Genomic DNA, 14,834 nt, shown 5'->3' on the forward strand with positions numbered 1-14,834 from the left:
TCAAATAAAGGTGAAAAATGGCAAAATTATTACAACTTCTTTGCTCAAAGAATACTGAATACAATAATTATCTATCTCTTATTATGGATTTGTATCTTCTTCTTTTTTTTAGCTCTAACCTCTCTATTTGAATTATTTTGCTTGCTCCCAACTCTAATAGATGACAGTAATCCCCCTAAGGCTCCATGGGGAATTAACATCATGAAAAAGGGAAAGAAAACTGGTCCAAAAGTTTTTGGGGTAAGACTGGAGGACTGCCCGCCTGCTGCCAATAATAAGGTCTGTAAAAATGATGAAATCGGAGTCATTATCTAGTGCTCCTCTATGAGAAATGCAAAATTATTTTAGGGCTTGACACAAGCATTTGCAGGTTAATTTCTCTGAAAAGTGTAAGAACTGAGGCTCCATGGTGATATCAAAATATCACTTTGTTTGAGCACCCCAACCATCCTGACATAGCAACATTAGCTAAACCAATGGCATGTGTTTGGGGCTGAAATATATGTTTGAACAACCAGTGGCTGGTTCCAGTGGGAGTACTCATGAAACCTGTTTGAAAACAGTAATTATTTTCTGCAGTTCTGCTCAGTGACGCTAGTGGCATAGATATTACACACTGCATCTATAACCTCATGAGACCTGAGCATGACTGCTGTGTGCATTTTCCATTTCCCTTTTTGATTTGTAACTAGTAGCACCTAATAAACATGCAAAAAAATAAGAAAAATTCTTGATCAAATAGTTTTCCTAAAAATTGATGGCAACATGGTGGACTAAATTGTGAAATTTTAAATAATACCAAACTATAGAAAGTCAGATTTTTTTTTATTGATTTTTTTTTTTTTTTTTTAATAAATTGTTTTTATTATGTTTCCAGTAGTGTTGATTATTCATATTTTTGAGACATTACAGATATTACAGCTGATTTTCTGTAAAGCTGAATATATAATCTGATTTAAAGTAATGGCCAGGATCATCCAATCACTGTCAACCATGTTAAAATAAAATTATACATTATAAACTCTGAATCTATGTACTGATTACCATTGCCCCATGTCTAACAAACATGTTGAGTGGTTCAAACATCATCTGCAGCCTGAAACTGAACTTTTGATAGAAAGTTTTGATTGAATGCACTTAGCTGCTTAGAGAGCTATAGGATGCTCCTTTGCTCCCTATTTAGTGAATGACTTAACTTCCAGTGTGCTGTCTGTCTGCACTGGTCTCAGAACAGTTTAAAATGCACATTATTTTCATCCTAACTCCATATAAAGCCTCTGAAAGCAACATTTTTCAGCTTTTAAATTAACTCATTGATTCTTAATGTGAAAATGCACAGTGAATATAGGATTTCTAAGGAAATGCTCCAAGTATATATTAGTGTACATTGTGTTTAGCAGTGTGGCATTTCACGATAAATCACTCAAATTTAAAAAATGGCATATCGGATGAAACTAGGAACTCTTATCTTTTGACTCGAACAGGTTTCAATGTAAAAATTTAATTAGGTTTCTTACCAGATGTAGTTTTGTTGGCGTTTCTCCTAAAGACAAACTCCGCTGTGATTGGCGTCATGTTTTTTTGTCACATGAATACGTGTTTCGAAAATGTAACCCTTTACTGACAGCAGAGCCTCCTGAACTGAGATCAGTCGGTTTAAATTATTAATAATTTAAATTATGCGCTGCGTATAGCAAAGCCAAAATACAATGGCCACGCATGTGATGTAGGGTCGCACGACTAGTCGACTAGAACTAATGTAGGCGACACTGTCAGCCTAAAGTTGACTTGTCGCTTTCCTCGTGATTTACAAAATGCGTCTATACGAAATACAGCGTATGGTGGATTTCCGAAATGTAGGATGGCAAGGGAAGACTCATTTAAACTAATGAGGAAAACTCTAACTGATTTGTTAGGGTTAGGTTTTGGGGTTGGGTTATAGTTAGTGATGCACCGAAATGAAAATTCTTGGCTGAAACGGAAACCGAAAATTCTGGACACACTGGGCCGAAAACCTAACACTAACATCGTCACTAGTTTAATTCAACTCAATTAATGGGCTTGACTAGATGACTATTAAAAATCAGTAGTCGTGCAACCCCTTATTTACAATAGTACTAAGTAATATTAATTAACTACATGTAGATACTTTGTGTTTTTGCAGCTGCATGTAAATACACTTTGTTATAGGTATTACTTTAGTAATTCATTTGAGTAACGTGTAATATGTGTAACACAGACACTGTAAAATAAAGTGTTACCATAAGTTAATTGGGAACTAAGCTCTAAAGATGTTATAGGCCTGTACAAATTAGGATGGACAGTGAGATATAGTAATCATTTATTATGTGCTTTTTCGTGTGTAGTTTGTCCCACAGATCGTGGACACTTGCTGTCATCTTGTGGAGGTGATGGGTTTGGAATATACTGGCATCTACAGAGTGCCAGGGAACAATGCTATGGTGTCTTCTCTTCAGGACCAGCTCAACAAGGGCCTGGACATAAACACTGCTGAGGAGGTGAGGAGGGAGTAACAAAGACAGAGAGACAATCTGCAGAGATAAATCAGAAAAGCAATCACACCCCAGAGGAAACATTTACTGCTTATGTTATTGCATATTGCTCTCTTACAACTCCGGAGACTTCATGGAGTTCTTACTGTATATTTCATGTACTCTAAGTATCAACTTTATCACAGATGTTTCTCCAAAAATTCCATACTACAAAACAAACACAAATCAGACAATTGCTGACATATAGTAAGAGTATAGAGCTATCAAATGAATGTGGATACTGGATAGCATAGCTGTCTCTGAATGATTACAGACTTCTCGACATACCTGAGCACAGTTTGTGACATTGTTGAGAACATTTGATGTTACTAGAGTCCTTTTCTCAGGAGAAAGATCTGAGAAGCAGGAGATGAGCAAAAGTCTCTATGTACTCTCCATTCAGTCTCATTTCTGTCTAGGAGAAACAATTAATTGTCATTTGTAATTTTTCTTCACTGTGGGAACCTCTCTTTTTCTTCACAGAGATGGCAAGACCTGAATGTCATCAGCAGTCTATTAAAGTCTTTTTTAAGGAAGCTTCCAGAACCCCTCTTTACAGATGGTATGTTGAATTCAGCTCCTTCTTTACTGAATTTACACAAAGCCTTTGCATGGGTGTCAGACTGGAGTTACCTACATTTACAAAAAAAAAAAAAAAAATAAAATATGGCTCACTGCTGTCCTCTACCTGCAGAAAAATATAATGACTTCATTGATGCCAACCGTTTGGAGGAGGCAGGGGACCGCTTGAAAACTATGAGGAAACTAGTATGTGCCATCAGTTAAATAATACATTTTTATTAATTAATTAAATAAAGAATTCATTTTCCAGTCATCTGCAGTTGGTTACCAAAATGTTGTGATCTCTATGTTTATTTTTGCCCCTTTCAGATACGTGAACTTCCAGATCACTACTTCCACACTTTGAAGTTTCTAATTGGTCATCTGAAAACAGTTGCAGACCATTCAGAAAAGAATAAGGTTTTTGCTGAACCAGGCATACCTGGTCTACAGTCATTTTAATATACAAGAGAAATTTCTGATACAACTGACACTTTAAATAAACTCTCCCTTTTCTTCGCTCTCCAGATGGAGCCCAGGAACCTGGCCCTGGTGTTTGGCCCCACACTGGTGCGGACCTCAGAAGACAACATGACCGACATGGTCACTCACATGCCAGACCGCTACAAGATCGTAGAGACTCTCATTTTGCATGTAAGTCTTATTCGGAATGCTTTTTTTATCTATTTTTCCTCTGACTTACCCACCTAAATATTTCGTGAATTTTTTCCAGGCTCAATACTAGTTCACCATTTGTGGCATAATGTTGATTACCACAAAATTTTATTTTCAGCCGTAACTCCTTTTCTTAAAAAAAGCCGAGGTCTGGGTTCCAGTGAGGCACTTACAACGGACGTGAATGGAGCCAATCAGTAAACATTAAAATACTGTTTCAAAAGTATAGCCACATGACATTAACAATATGTGTGTTAACATGATTTGAATGTGATAATATCACTTGCAGACCTTTTCTTTGTAAAGTTATTGCCAATTTTAGCAGAAGAATTACAAATATCTGACAAAAGTTATATCCAATATTAAAATGTAGTTGTTATGGCGATGTACAAGCCATAATGCTGGGAAATCTCTGATTCTATTACACTGAAATCATGATAACATGTATAATATTTATGTCTTATAGCTATACTTTTGAAACAATGTGTATTGTAACGTTTTTGGATTGGCCCCCATTCACTTCAGTTATAAGTGCCTCACTCTAACCCAGGTTTATGCTTTTTTATTTTTTTTTTAAAGAAACTAGGGATGATTGAAAACATCCCACATCTGCTGTCAACTTGCATTGAACCCAAAACATTCCTATAAAGCACAACTTTTTTATCAAATTTAAGATATATAAGAAAATATATCCTCTCTTAAAGTAACCTTTCTGTGCTTTTATAGCATATGTGGTTCTTCAGTGATGAGCTGGATAAGGACGAGAAGGTACTGAGAAAGTCTTTTATAACCATATTAAATATGTATTATGTATAATAAGGAAGCTCACCCCAAGCAGAGTTCTTGACGGTCTTTTCTTTCTGTCTTATCAAGATGTTAATAGGTTAGAATTACTTTTTCGTTGTAAACAAAAGGTAGAGCACATTAACTTAAATGTTGTTCAACCTGGTGAAAAATAATTCTGTATCAGCTAATAAAAGTGGACATCCATCTCTTGCTGCTTCTACTGCAGACACCAGAGGACCAGCAGGACGTACAGCCTGTTCCAAACATTGACCACCTCCTGTCAAACATTGGCAGGACAGTGCCACTGGGAGACTCCTCAGGTGAGAGATACTGAGTTGAGATGTGTGACTTGTTGTCACAGGTACTGTACATGTTCACCTGTAACACCGTGCCCTAACCAAGTCCAACCAGCAATACAAGCTGTTTTATGTGAAGCTGAGTCCTAACTAGCTGCGGCATTGACAAGCGACAGACGCTACGTTTTGTTGGTCGCTTGATTTGTATTACTGCGGTGTCGTGCCGTGTAGCCACGCCCACACTGAAAACTTATTGGACCAAAACCCTGGTCCTCATGATTATTAAACATCAAACATGGATGAGGAGAGATTGATTGTGGATGTTGAGAAACACTGGATATAATATGACAAATCCCTCAAATCCACAAGGAAAACTATAAAGTGTATACTTTCTTACTCAATATGTTTTCCATTAGAAATATCTTAGACATCTTTAAAATCTATGCATTTATTTAAGTAAAATTACATAAGATATTAAGTCTTGTTTTGAGAGAAATGTAGTTAGGTTTATGCTTAAAAAAATGAAAAATCTATTTACTATTGATGATTAGAAAAATGCACTTAATTCAAATGAAAAACAGGTTTATTTTTCTTACCCTATTGGAAAATAGATTTCAGGCATAAACCGCGCTAATTTTGTTACTCTTCTCTGAAAACATGACCTCATTTTGAGAACTTTTGCTTCTGAAGTAAATGTATCTTGTTTTAAGGACGTTTAGATATTATTACTTGAAAACAAGACAAAAAATATATATATATTCAAAAAATATTTTTGCAGTGAGTGCATTGCAAGTGTGTGAGAGCACAGAAACAGAGAACTCGGTTACACTGTTCTGATTGGCTGTGATTTTGTTGTGTAGCGCTGCGTTTTAGCTTTTAGTGTAGACAAAAAATTGCTTGTCACCTGGTTAGGACATGGAATTAACACATCCAGATCTTTATATAATCTTGCTTCTCATTCTGTATTCAGTAGTTTTTTTTATTTCTTACTGGGAGATGGTTTTCCTTTTTACTGTAATCTCTATTTTTAGTCTTCCTCTTTATTAAACTTACTCACTTTTCACCTACTCTGTCTCTTTCTGTTCTTCTCTCCTGCTGCTTGTCATTTCTCTCTTACTGGACACCATCTGCATCATTCTGCTAGCTGAGCCAATGGAGCAAAGTTTGTGGTATGCGCTCTGTATGAGTGTGTTTGTGCATTGTGTATTAATCAAAATATTTGACCATCTGCTGCAACTTTTTACATTTTACCTTATATTCTGTTGATGTAATCTTATCTCTGCTTTATGATCACTAGAAACATTTGAAACAGCATCTGTGCTTTACAAATCTGTGTTGTTCAGGACATGTGTTCTCAGCTCCTAAAGGGGTCATAACATGAGAACTAAAAATTTCTTCAATCTTTCCTCCCAAGTCCAAAAGGATTGTCTTGTGAATCTGACACACTGGGCAGCAAATGCTGTTGGCTACTAAATGTGTCCTATGAGAAATAACATGGTCTTCCTCTAGGGGGCGTTTACCGGTCTGACATGCCAAATCCTCCATTGGGCTGCATTTAAATTTCGAGATGTTTTTTGTCTTACTGGGGACATCTGTACATGAAAAAGTTTTAAAACTATTTATTCCAAAGATTGGTACCTCAGATACAAACCCTGTTTCATGCTAACTGCCATCTTACCAGAGAGTATTTAGCCCGAGACAGACCACTTCTATTAAAATAAATGGGAGAAATTGGAACACCCAATATGGCGGATCCCGCCTTACAGGTGAAAGAGCCAATAACCTTTTAGATACAGACATCGACTATCAGTCAACTCGAGAACGTGCATGCGCATTAGGTAGACAAGCCGGGAAAATGTTTTTTTTTTTTTTAGCATGACCGGAGCTAAAGCAGCACAATTTATAATACCATTGTTGTCAGATTCACTTGCTGATTTGAAATGTTCTTTGATCGTAATCTTGACCAACTGTTTGAAGATTTTGTCCTTTTCCTATTCAAATAGATATGAGCTGTACTTTTATGCTGCTTGTATACATAGAAAATAGCTGCCAAGGAGCTTTTCCAGGATGGCTGCCGAGTGGACTGTCATGCATTCTACAGCTATTAATTTCTATGATCTGATACAATGTAATGCAGGCTGTGCAAAGAGACAGAGAGCAGATAAAACTTATAATGAGGCTGAAAACAAAACTGCATACCATGTGTGAGCAAAGCAAAGTACTGTTACTAATTTTGCATTTGAAGAGGGTGTTTACGTTCAAGCCTTAAAGGCACAGGTGCTAAAAAAACAAAAAAACAAAACAAAAAAAAAAAACAGAAAAAACAAGAGAGAGGAAAATGGTAATGAAAAACTAAATTGGGACTATTTTTGGTGCAAATATTGATAACTTTCTAAGTGGACCTCAGGGAAAAAATAATATAAATACAAATTGTGTAAAATAATAAAAATGTATGATATGACCTCTTTAATACAGAGCCCCTTAGCGGACAAGGTGGAAATTTTTTTCTGAAATAGTTTTGTGTGCCCTCGCAATAAGTTTTGCATTCCCTCGAAATACACTGGCGGCCAAAAGTTTGGAATAATGTACAGATTTTGCTCTTATGGAAAGAAATTGGTACTTTTATTCACCAAAGAGGCATTCAACTGATCACAATGTATAGTCAGGACATTAATAACTTGAAAAATTACTATTACAATTTGACAAAAAATGTTCAGAACTTCTTAAACTACTTCAAAGAGTTCCCATCAAAAACATCCTCCACGTGCAGCAATGACAGCTTTGAAGATCCTTGGCATTCTAGCTGTCAGTTTGTCCAGATACTCAGGTGACATTTCACCCCACACTTCCTGTAGCACTTGCCATAGATGTGGCTGTCTTGTCGGGCACTTCTCACACACCTTACAGTCTAGCTACTCCCACAAAAGCTCAATGGGGTTAAGATCCATAACACTCTTTTCCAATTATCTGTTGTCCAATGTCTGTGTTTCTTTGCCCATTCTAACATTTTCTTTTTGTTTTTCTGTTTCAAAAGTGGCTTTTTCTTTGCAATTCTTCCCATAAGGCCTGCACCCCTGAGTCTTCTCTTTACTGTTGTACATTAAACTGGTGTTGAGCAGGTAGAATTCAATGAAGCTGTCAGCTGAGGACATGTGAGGCGTCTATTTCTCAAACTAGAGACTCTGATGTACTTATCATCTTGTTTAGTTGTACATCTGGGCCTTCCACATCTCATTCTGTCCTTGTTAGAGCCAGTTGTCCTTTGTCTTTGAAGACTGTAGTGTACACCTTTTTATGAAATCTTCAGTTTTTTTTGGCAATTTCAAGCATTGTATAGCCTTCATTCCTCAAAATAATGATTGGCTGACGAATTTCTAGAGAAAGCTGTTTCTTTTGCCATTTTTGTCCTAATATTGACCTTAAGACATGCCAGTCTATTGCATACTGTGGCAACTCAAAAACAAACACAAAGACAATGTTAAGCTTCATTTAATGAACCAAATAGCTTTCAACAGTGTTTGTATATAATGGCAAGTGATTTTCTAGTACCAAATTAGCAGTTTAGCATGATTACTCAAGGATAAGGTGTTGGAGTGATAGCAGCTGGAAATGGGGCCTGTCTAGATTTGATCAAAAATGACTTTTTTCAAATAGTGATGGTGCTGTTTTTTACATCAGTAATGTCCTGACTATACTTTGTGATCAGTTGAATGCCACTTTGGTGAATAAAAGTACCAATTTCCTAACGAAATAGCAAAATCTGTACATTATTTCAAACTTTTGGGTGCCAGTGTAAATTTTGCGTTCCCTCGCAATAAATTTACCATGGTTTTACTACAGTAACCATACTTTAACCATAATATTTGTAGTAAAACTATAGTGATAATACAGGAAAATGAAAACTATGGTAATAAAAATGATCATTTTGTGGTTATTATGGTTTTACTATACAAAAACAGTTTAACTATGGTTTTACTATAGAAATATTGTAGTAACCATGACTGTTGTAGGCTAACCAGGTTTTTATGTTTTATTATTTAGTAAAACCATAGTAACTACAAAAGTATGATTTTTATTAACACAGTTTTAGTTTTCCTGTATTATTACTATGGTTTCACTATGAATATCCAGGTTAAAATATGGTTACTGTAGTAATACCAAGGTAAATTTATAGCAAGGGAACGCAAAACCTATTGCGAGGGAGTGCAGACTATTGTGATGGAACTCAAATTATTGCGAGGGAACGCAAAACTTATTGTGAGGGAACTCAAAACTTGTTGTGAGGGAGCGCAAGCGATTGCGAGGGAACGCCAACTTATAAGCAGAGCAAGGGAACGCAAAACTTATAATAAGCAAAACTTATTGCGAGGGATTGCAAACTATTGCAAAGGCACGCAAAATTATTTCAGAAAAAACAATTACCACCCTGTCCTCTAAGGAGCTCCGTACTTTAAGTAAATACTGCACAGATTTCAATCCCTCATTTCTCAATTTTGCTAGCTTTTAGTTCTCTTGAGTCTGACAAAAGCCCTGACTCTCCTCTGTTCACTTTTCTTCACCTATATAGATTCCACCAACAGCGACTCAGCTAAATCTAAGGTAAAAAAAAAAAAAACTCATTGTTTTTCTCAGATTCAGCAAAAAAAGCACTACAACATTGGATTTTTCAATAATCTCTGATACGAAACAACTTCCTGTTTCATTACAGGGAGCTTCGACTTCCAAGAAAGAGAAAGACCTGAGTGCCAAGGACTTCCTCCCCCTGTCCATCATATCAGACGTGACCCGGAAGAGAAAGAAACGCCAGAGCACCTGCCCTTCAGGCAGCAGCACTGATGAGGACTCTGAGCATGAGCCAATCAAAGCCAGCAACTATGAGGAGATGAGTGAGGACAGAGAGGGGGAAAGCAAAGCAAGGCAAAGCGAACACCCACCACAATCGGCAGAAGTCAAGACGGAATTAGGCGAGATGGAGGGAACACGAGAACAGGTGGATGAGGACCAAGTAGGAGAGAGTGTAACGGAAGAGGAGAATGTCATTCCACAGAAAGGGGAGGTTAGTATAGAAGTCGAGGTGTCTGAGAGAGAACAGACCTGTCGGATTCGATCCTGGCGACCTCGAAGCTTCCTATATTCACACCATCAGAGTGTGTCAGGTCTCAGAGCCTCATCACAGCCAAGCAACTCCTCTTCCTCCACCTGCTCCAACTCACCACAACCCTCAAGTATTACTGCAAATCTCACCCGAAGGAAACTGAGAGGAGAGAGAGTGCGACCTCACTCGCTGTACGTGGAGCGGAGCAGAACTGGAGAGGAGCAGGGCTCGGGGATGCTGCCTGTCACTCACACCCGCTTTTTGGGATTCTCTAGAGTCAAAGCCTCTTTCGTTAGAGGTCAAGAGAGGTTGCGTCAAGCAGTGTCGCCTAGTAGGAGCAGCAAGGAGCCATCTTACCAGCCAGGCTGGATGAGCCATAAGCAGAGCAGTCTCCTGGCCCCAACTGATGGCTTGTGGGACGCGGCGGGTCAGCAGCAGCCGGGCTCACCGGAGACACGGTGCAGGAGAAGAGACTGGAGGCGCCACACAGTGTTGGTTAATATGCCTGGAAGGGATGACCACACATTCTAAATGCGCTGTCCTTAACATAATGTCACAAGGCTAAACATCTTAATGGTCCTAATTGTATGCTTCATTTTCTATATGTGAAGTATAATTTATTTTTTTGTATTGATTTGGGCTTAAATATCACCAGGACAACAGGTTTTGTGAGAATGTGCAAAGTGGAGGGTTTCTATGGCAGCTTCTAAAGCCACTTTTTGTATTGTCTTATCAATGGTTATGTCAAAACTATATGACAGAGCAACATTCTAATTCTATATCAACAATGGGTTGCACAACACCACCTCAGCAGCATTTTTAAACAATGTGGCACCTAGTCTCAGGAGCAGCAATCTTAAAAAGTAATAGGATGGTTAAACAGTTTGTGAAAATACCTTTCAGTGCTCTCGACTGTTTCTTATAAAAAAATGTCTGGAGTTTGTTCTTATGCCTTGCAAAGGAATACCTGCCCTTTAAAAATGCCCCATTGCAATAAAAGCTGTGTCAGTGTCAGAATTGCACATAAAAGTCAGACTAAGAGACATCAAAGCAATTGTCCTGGAATACCAACTCACTGTGCTCATCTTCTTTCCCGTCTATCTGGTATGTTTCACTCCAAAATAGCTTTAATAAAACTGTGCAAGACAGCAAGTGTGTTTGTCAAATTCATATCCCCTTGTGATGTAATACACCCCCCCCCCCATTGCATGTACACATGGTATATGGGTGATTGTGTGGACCAACTTTTGTAACAAATGTACAAAGCCTTGCTAAGTTAACCTCTGTGTACAAATGATAAATGATATAATATATAATATTATTTGTTTTCAATTGTTTGTTTCTTATTGTGCAATACTCTGTATACTGGTTTTCCTTTGTGTTGTTACATAAAGAATATCTTGTTTCTGTGTGGTGCATGTGTGTAGAAAAAGCTTGAAAGACCTACACTACATTGAAAAGATTTGGGTTTCTTTGGGCATTTATAGATGTTACCCTGTCAATTAAAACAAATCTACAACCATGTTCTAATTGCTCAGACTTAAGAGTTTTAAATCCAGAGGAAAATTCTTATTAAACTGACAAGATCAAACTGGTAAAATTTCAGAAATGTCCCACTCCATCCCATGTAAAGGGTATGCTTTAGTGCAAACCAATGGCAAACAAATATTATTGTTCCTTCATAGAATGGCTTAAGATCCAAGAAGAGCACAGGTAGATCAGTGGATGTTAGGCAAAATGAAAGTGAATCTTTGATTAAATATTGAATCCTTACATTTGTGTTATAATAAATGTAAAATAAAATCATGTTATGGGTTTGTCCATATAAGGAGACGCATCTAATGAATTGTCGGGGTCCGTTCAAGACAAAAAGCGTTTTTGCACTCAACAAATCACACCAAATAGAACAGAACGCAGGTGTCTCGAGGTGCATTTTAACAACTGCTAGGCCTATTTTTTCTTATTGAAAATGAAGCCTATTTTTAGGGCATTATTTTTGTGAAAGTTACACACATTTTACCCCGCAATTCATATTAACGCAAAGCGGAAAAAGATGGTCATTTTGATTTCTCATTATTGCATTGTGAAGTACGAAGTACGTAACTTCTAATATAACTTTCTCCTATACCAGCTTAATCTGCGGAGACAACTATTAGTAAGCCATTCATAGGTTAATTTTCTAGAAAACTGTAAGCACTGTGTTTCTGTTGCGCTATGAAAAGTGCTGTTTGTTTTGAACGTTCCGCTAAGACCCGCCCCAACAACATTATTCAACCAATGGCGTGAGTTCGGGGCGGGACTATAACTCACGCCATTGGTTGAATAACGTATTCAGAAAGCGGTTTTGAAAACAGTTTTTGCAATTCCGTTTGGTGTCTTTCAGCTTTAACAGCTGCTAGCTCTTTTAACTTGACACGGCGTTACGGTCAAATACTCCGTACAGCGAATGTTTACACAGAAAAAAATCTGAAAACAGTCTAAACGGACGAAAAAACGCGTTAGGTTTGAACGGCCCCTTAGACATTCATCATCATACGAGGATTTAAAACACTATCAGTGTATTGTAAAGACGGACAGAGGAAGAAAATAAATTAGAACTAAAATGTGGAATAATTTAATTTACGATATATTTGGGCAAAGCACGATAAAATACCGTTAACGGTTTTCCACTGTATACAACACTGTCTTGGTCATGCATTAACACACGGAAGCATGTGCGCCATCAATAATGAATCTGAAACGTTGTATATTTGTTCTGTTTTGAGTGTTTTACATGAAAATCGCTTAAAGACACAAACAAAGACCTTAAACTAGCTTTAAAGTTATTTGTAACGCCATGGCAACGGCTCGTACAATCATAAGTCAGTTTCTGACTGTTTTACACATTTACATAACAAAAAAAAGCATTGTAGGCTATTCTTTTAGTCAATTTAATGTGTTATTATTAACACTTATATTATTGTCATCTGACCAAATATGTGGGACCGCACATAAAATTTTAATAAACAAATATTCTGTCAGAAAAACATTACCTTTAGACGGCATAGGCTGAGAGAGTATTAGCTACCACAGAGATGCTGCTGTTTACAGTAAGACAGAGAAACATTAGATCGATTTGACAAGTAAAACAGAAACAAAACATATAGAAATATTGTCCATCAATGGGTTTCATTCAGCACGGCTGAGATTGGTTGAGTCCCGGCCCTCCAGTTTTGGGGGTTTTGAGTATTAACTCGTTATTCTCGGCTCTCAGTCTCTCCACCTCAGTCTGCAGCTCCCGGACGCGCTGATCGCCGTGAGCGGCGGTGCTGCTGTCAGCCGCAGACGGCTCGGGGTTTCTCCGGACGTGGCGGAGCCAGTTGTTCTCCTCCTCTAACCGCGACATGCACTTCTCCAGCTCCAGGTATTCCCTAACCAGTTCTTGCTTGGACATATTCTGGAGGGTCTCGACGTGGTATCTCTCATAGGTCTCAGAAAAGTCTCTCTGCAGAAACTCCCCGCCTGCCTGCCCGGGTCTGCCCATCCCGTCACTCCCACCGTCATCACCGCCTTCCTCCTCGTCTTCCTCCTCGGCTTCAAAATTCTCCTCCTCGCTGGCCGTGTCGTCGGAGCGGATCGCCCCGGATCTTCGGCCGCCCAGCTCCGTGTTGAGATCGGGTTCTTCGCGGTCGTGCTCCTCCATCAGGAACTGGGTCGTGTTGTACGGGGCGACGGGGAGACCTTTGGCGAACATTTCGGCTCGCATTCGCGATGCCCGTGCCGTCTCCCGTTCATCCAGCTCTTTTTTCTCCTCCCAGGTTAGTTTGAAGTAAGGCTTCCAGCGGCGCTTCTTCTTGGAGGGTCGCCTCCGATGTTTCTTCTTGCCCTGGCGGCCATCTGACAAGCCCTCGGTGTGTTCTCCAGCGCAATGAGAGTCTTTCTCCGGTGTTTCGCGGACTGCGCCGGACGTATGATCCGCGGGAAACCCGTCGTCGCTTGCAGCGTCGCCAGCCTTGGGCTCCGGATCACTCCTATCCCGGCCACGGCACATAGAATGTGTATCTCCAGACACCAGAACCGGACAGATCTTCAGTTGATTTGTTTGCACTTGTTTCGAAGGGGTGACTCTTGTCGGAGCGTCTCTCTGCCGCCCTCTGCTGTTAACCTCCGGTGTGGCTTCTTCTTTAATAAGCTCCATAACTGTACACTCCCACCTGAAGGAGATACAAGTTTGTGATCAGTGTGATGAGGGACACCCTCCTTTGTTAAAACTGATGTATGACTAGAAATCATCTTAAAATAAATATCTGCCTTTAAATCAACCCACCAAATACTAACGTTGACGAAAATGTTTACTCAATAAGTGAACGTTACTTTTTGCTTTTTAACATAAGACACATCATCAACAAACTCGCACAAGTTAAAACTGCCATCACCTTACCGTGCAATTCAAATCTCGTGTTTGAGTTATTATGCTATCTGTTAAGACTGTTACTGTTAACTCTTTCCGTTCCGTCTACTATTGACTTGGTTTCCTAGCGGCACGAGAACACTTCCCACCAGCTCAAACTCCAATTCGCTTCTGCTACGGAGAAGACTGGGGCTTGTGAATTTATTACCTCCCCCACGTAAAGGCGCATGCGGCCAGTCCTCTATTTTTCTGCTTTGTGGGACTTGAAGTCCCGCCCGGTATTAGAATGCAACGATATCTCAACCGTAAAACCTACATTTCCCACAATTCACCAGTTGTTTTCAGAACCGATCTTGATACGCCCACACGACATTCTCATTGGTTAAAAAGTTTTGCGCGTTCGCTGCCGCTTTCGAGCATTCTGGTTGGTGGTTTCCACTGTCAATCAAAATGAAATCCGTCCCGGCAACTCTTGTGGA

General features: G+C 38.9%; 2 protein-coding genes across 8 annotated transcripts in view; one reads left to right on the forward strand and one right to left on the reverse strand.

Annotated features, from left to right (window-relative positions):
- Positions 1 to 11,370, forward strand: part of arhgap23b (Rho GTPase activating protein 23b) — a 67,447-nt gene extending 56,077 nt beyond the window's left edge. For 6 of the 7 annotated variants that reach the window (XM_051667438.1, XM_051667437.1, XM_051667433.1 and 3 more), the window contains 10 exons: positions 161 to 279; positions 2,367 to 2,519; positions 3,036 to 3,114; positions 3,247 to 3,320; positions 3,444 to 3,533; positions 3,642 to 3,767; positions 4,515 to 4,556; positions 4,801 to 4,894; positions 9,438 to 9,469; positions 9,579 to 11,370. In XM_051667438.1, the coding sequence (XP_051523398.1) occupies positions 161 to 279; positions 2,367 to 2,519; positions 3,036 to 3,114; positions 3,247 to 3,320; positions 3,444 to 3,533; positions 3,642 to 3,767; positions 4,515 to 4,556; positions 4,801 to 4,894; positions 9,438 to 9,469; positions 9,579 to 10,496 (1,727 nt within the window). In that variant the 3' untranslated portion in view covers positions 10,497 to 11,370. Of the gene's footprint in view, positions 1 to 160; positions 280 to 2,366; positions 2,520 to 3,035; positions 3,115 to 3,246; positions 3,321 to 3,443; positions 3,534 to 3,641; positions 3,768 to 4,514; positions 4,557 to 4,800; positions 4,895 to 6,014; positions 6,040 to 9,437; positions 9,470 to 9,578 lie in introns of all 7 variants that reach the window. The other variant, XM_051667440.1, reaches the window with a different exon arrangement.
- A 1,193-nt stretch (positions 11,371 to 12,563) lies between these two features.
- LOC127423296 (protein HEXIM1-like) lies at positions 12,564 to 14,545 on the reverse strand. The gene is made up of 2 exons (XM_051667484.1): positions 14,386 to 14,545; positions 12,564 to 14,158 (listed from the first exon to the last, which is right to left on the reverse strand). Exon 2 carries the CDS (start codon positions 14,140 to 14,142, stop codon positions 13,138 to 13,140), a length of 1,005 nt encoding a protein of 334 aa, XP_051523444.1. The 5' UTR covers positions 14,143 to 14,158; positions 14,386 to 14,545; the 3' UTR covers positions 12,564 to 13,137.
- Positions 14,546 to 14,834: the final 289 nt, after the last annotated feature.

Source organism: Myxocyprinus asiaticus, chromosome 32 (assembly GCF_019703515.2).
Source record: "Myxocyprinus asiaticus isolate MX2 ecotype Aquarium Trade chromosome 32, UBuf_Myxa_2, whole genome shotgun sequence".
Classification (NCBI taxonomy): domain Eukaryota; kingdom Metazoa; phylum Chordata; class Actinopteri; order Cypriniformes; family Catostomidae; genus Myxocyprinus; species Myxocyprinus asiaticus.

Bases quoted from the DNA above. Each gene is read 5' to 3' on its own strand.
- LOC127423296 (XM_051667484.1), bottom strand. From the start codon at position 14,142: ATGGAGCTTATTAAAGAAGAAGCCACACCGGAGGTTAACAGCAGAGGG.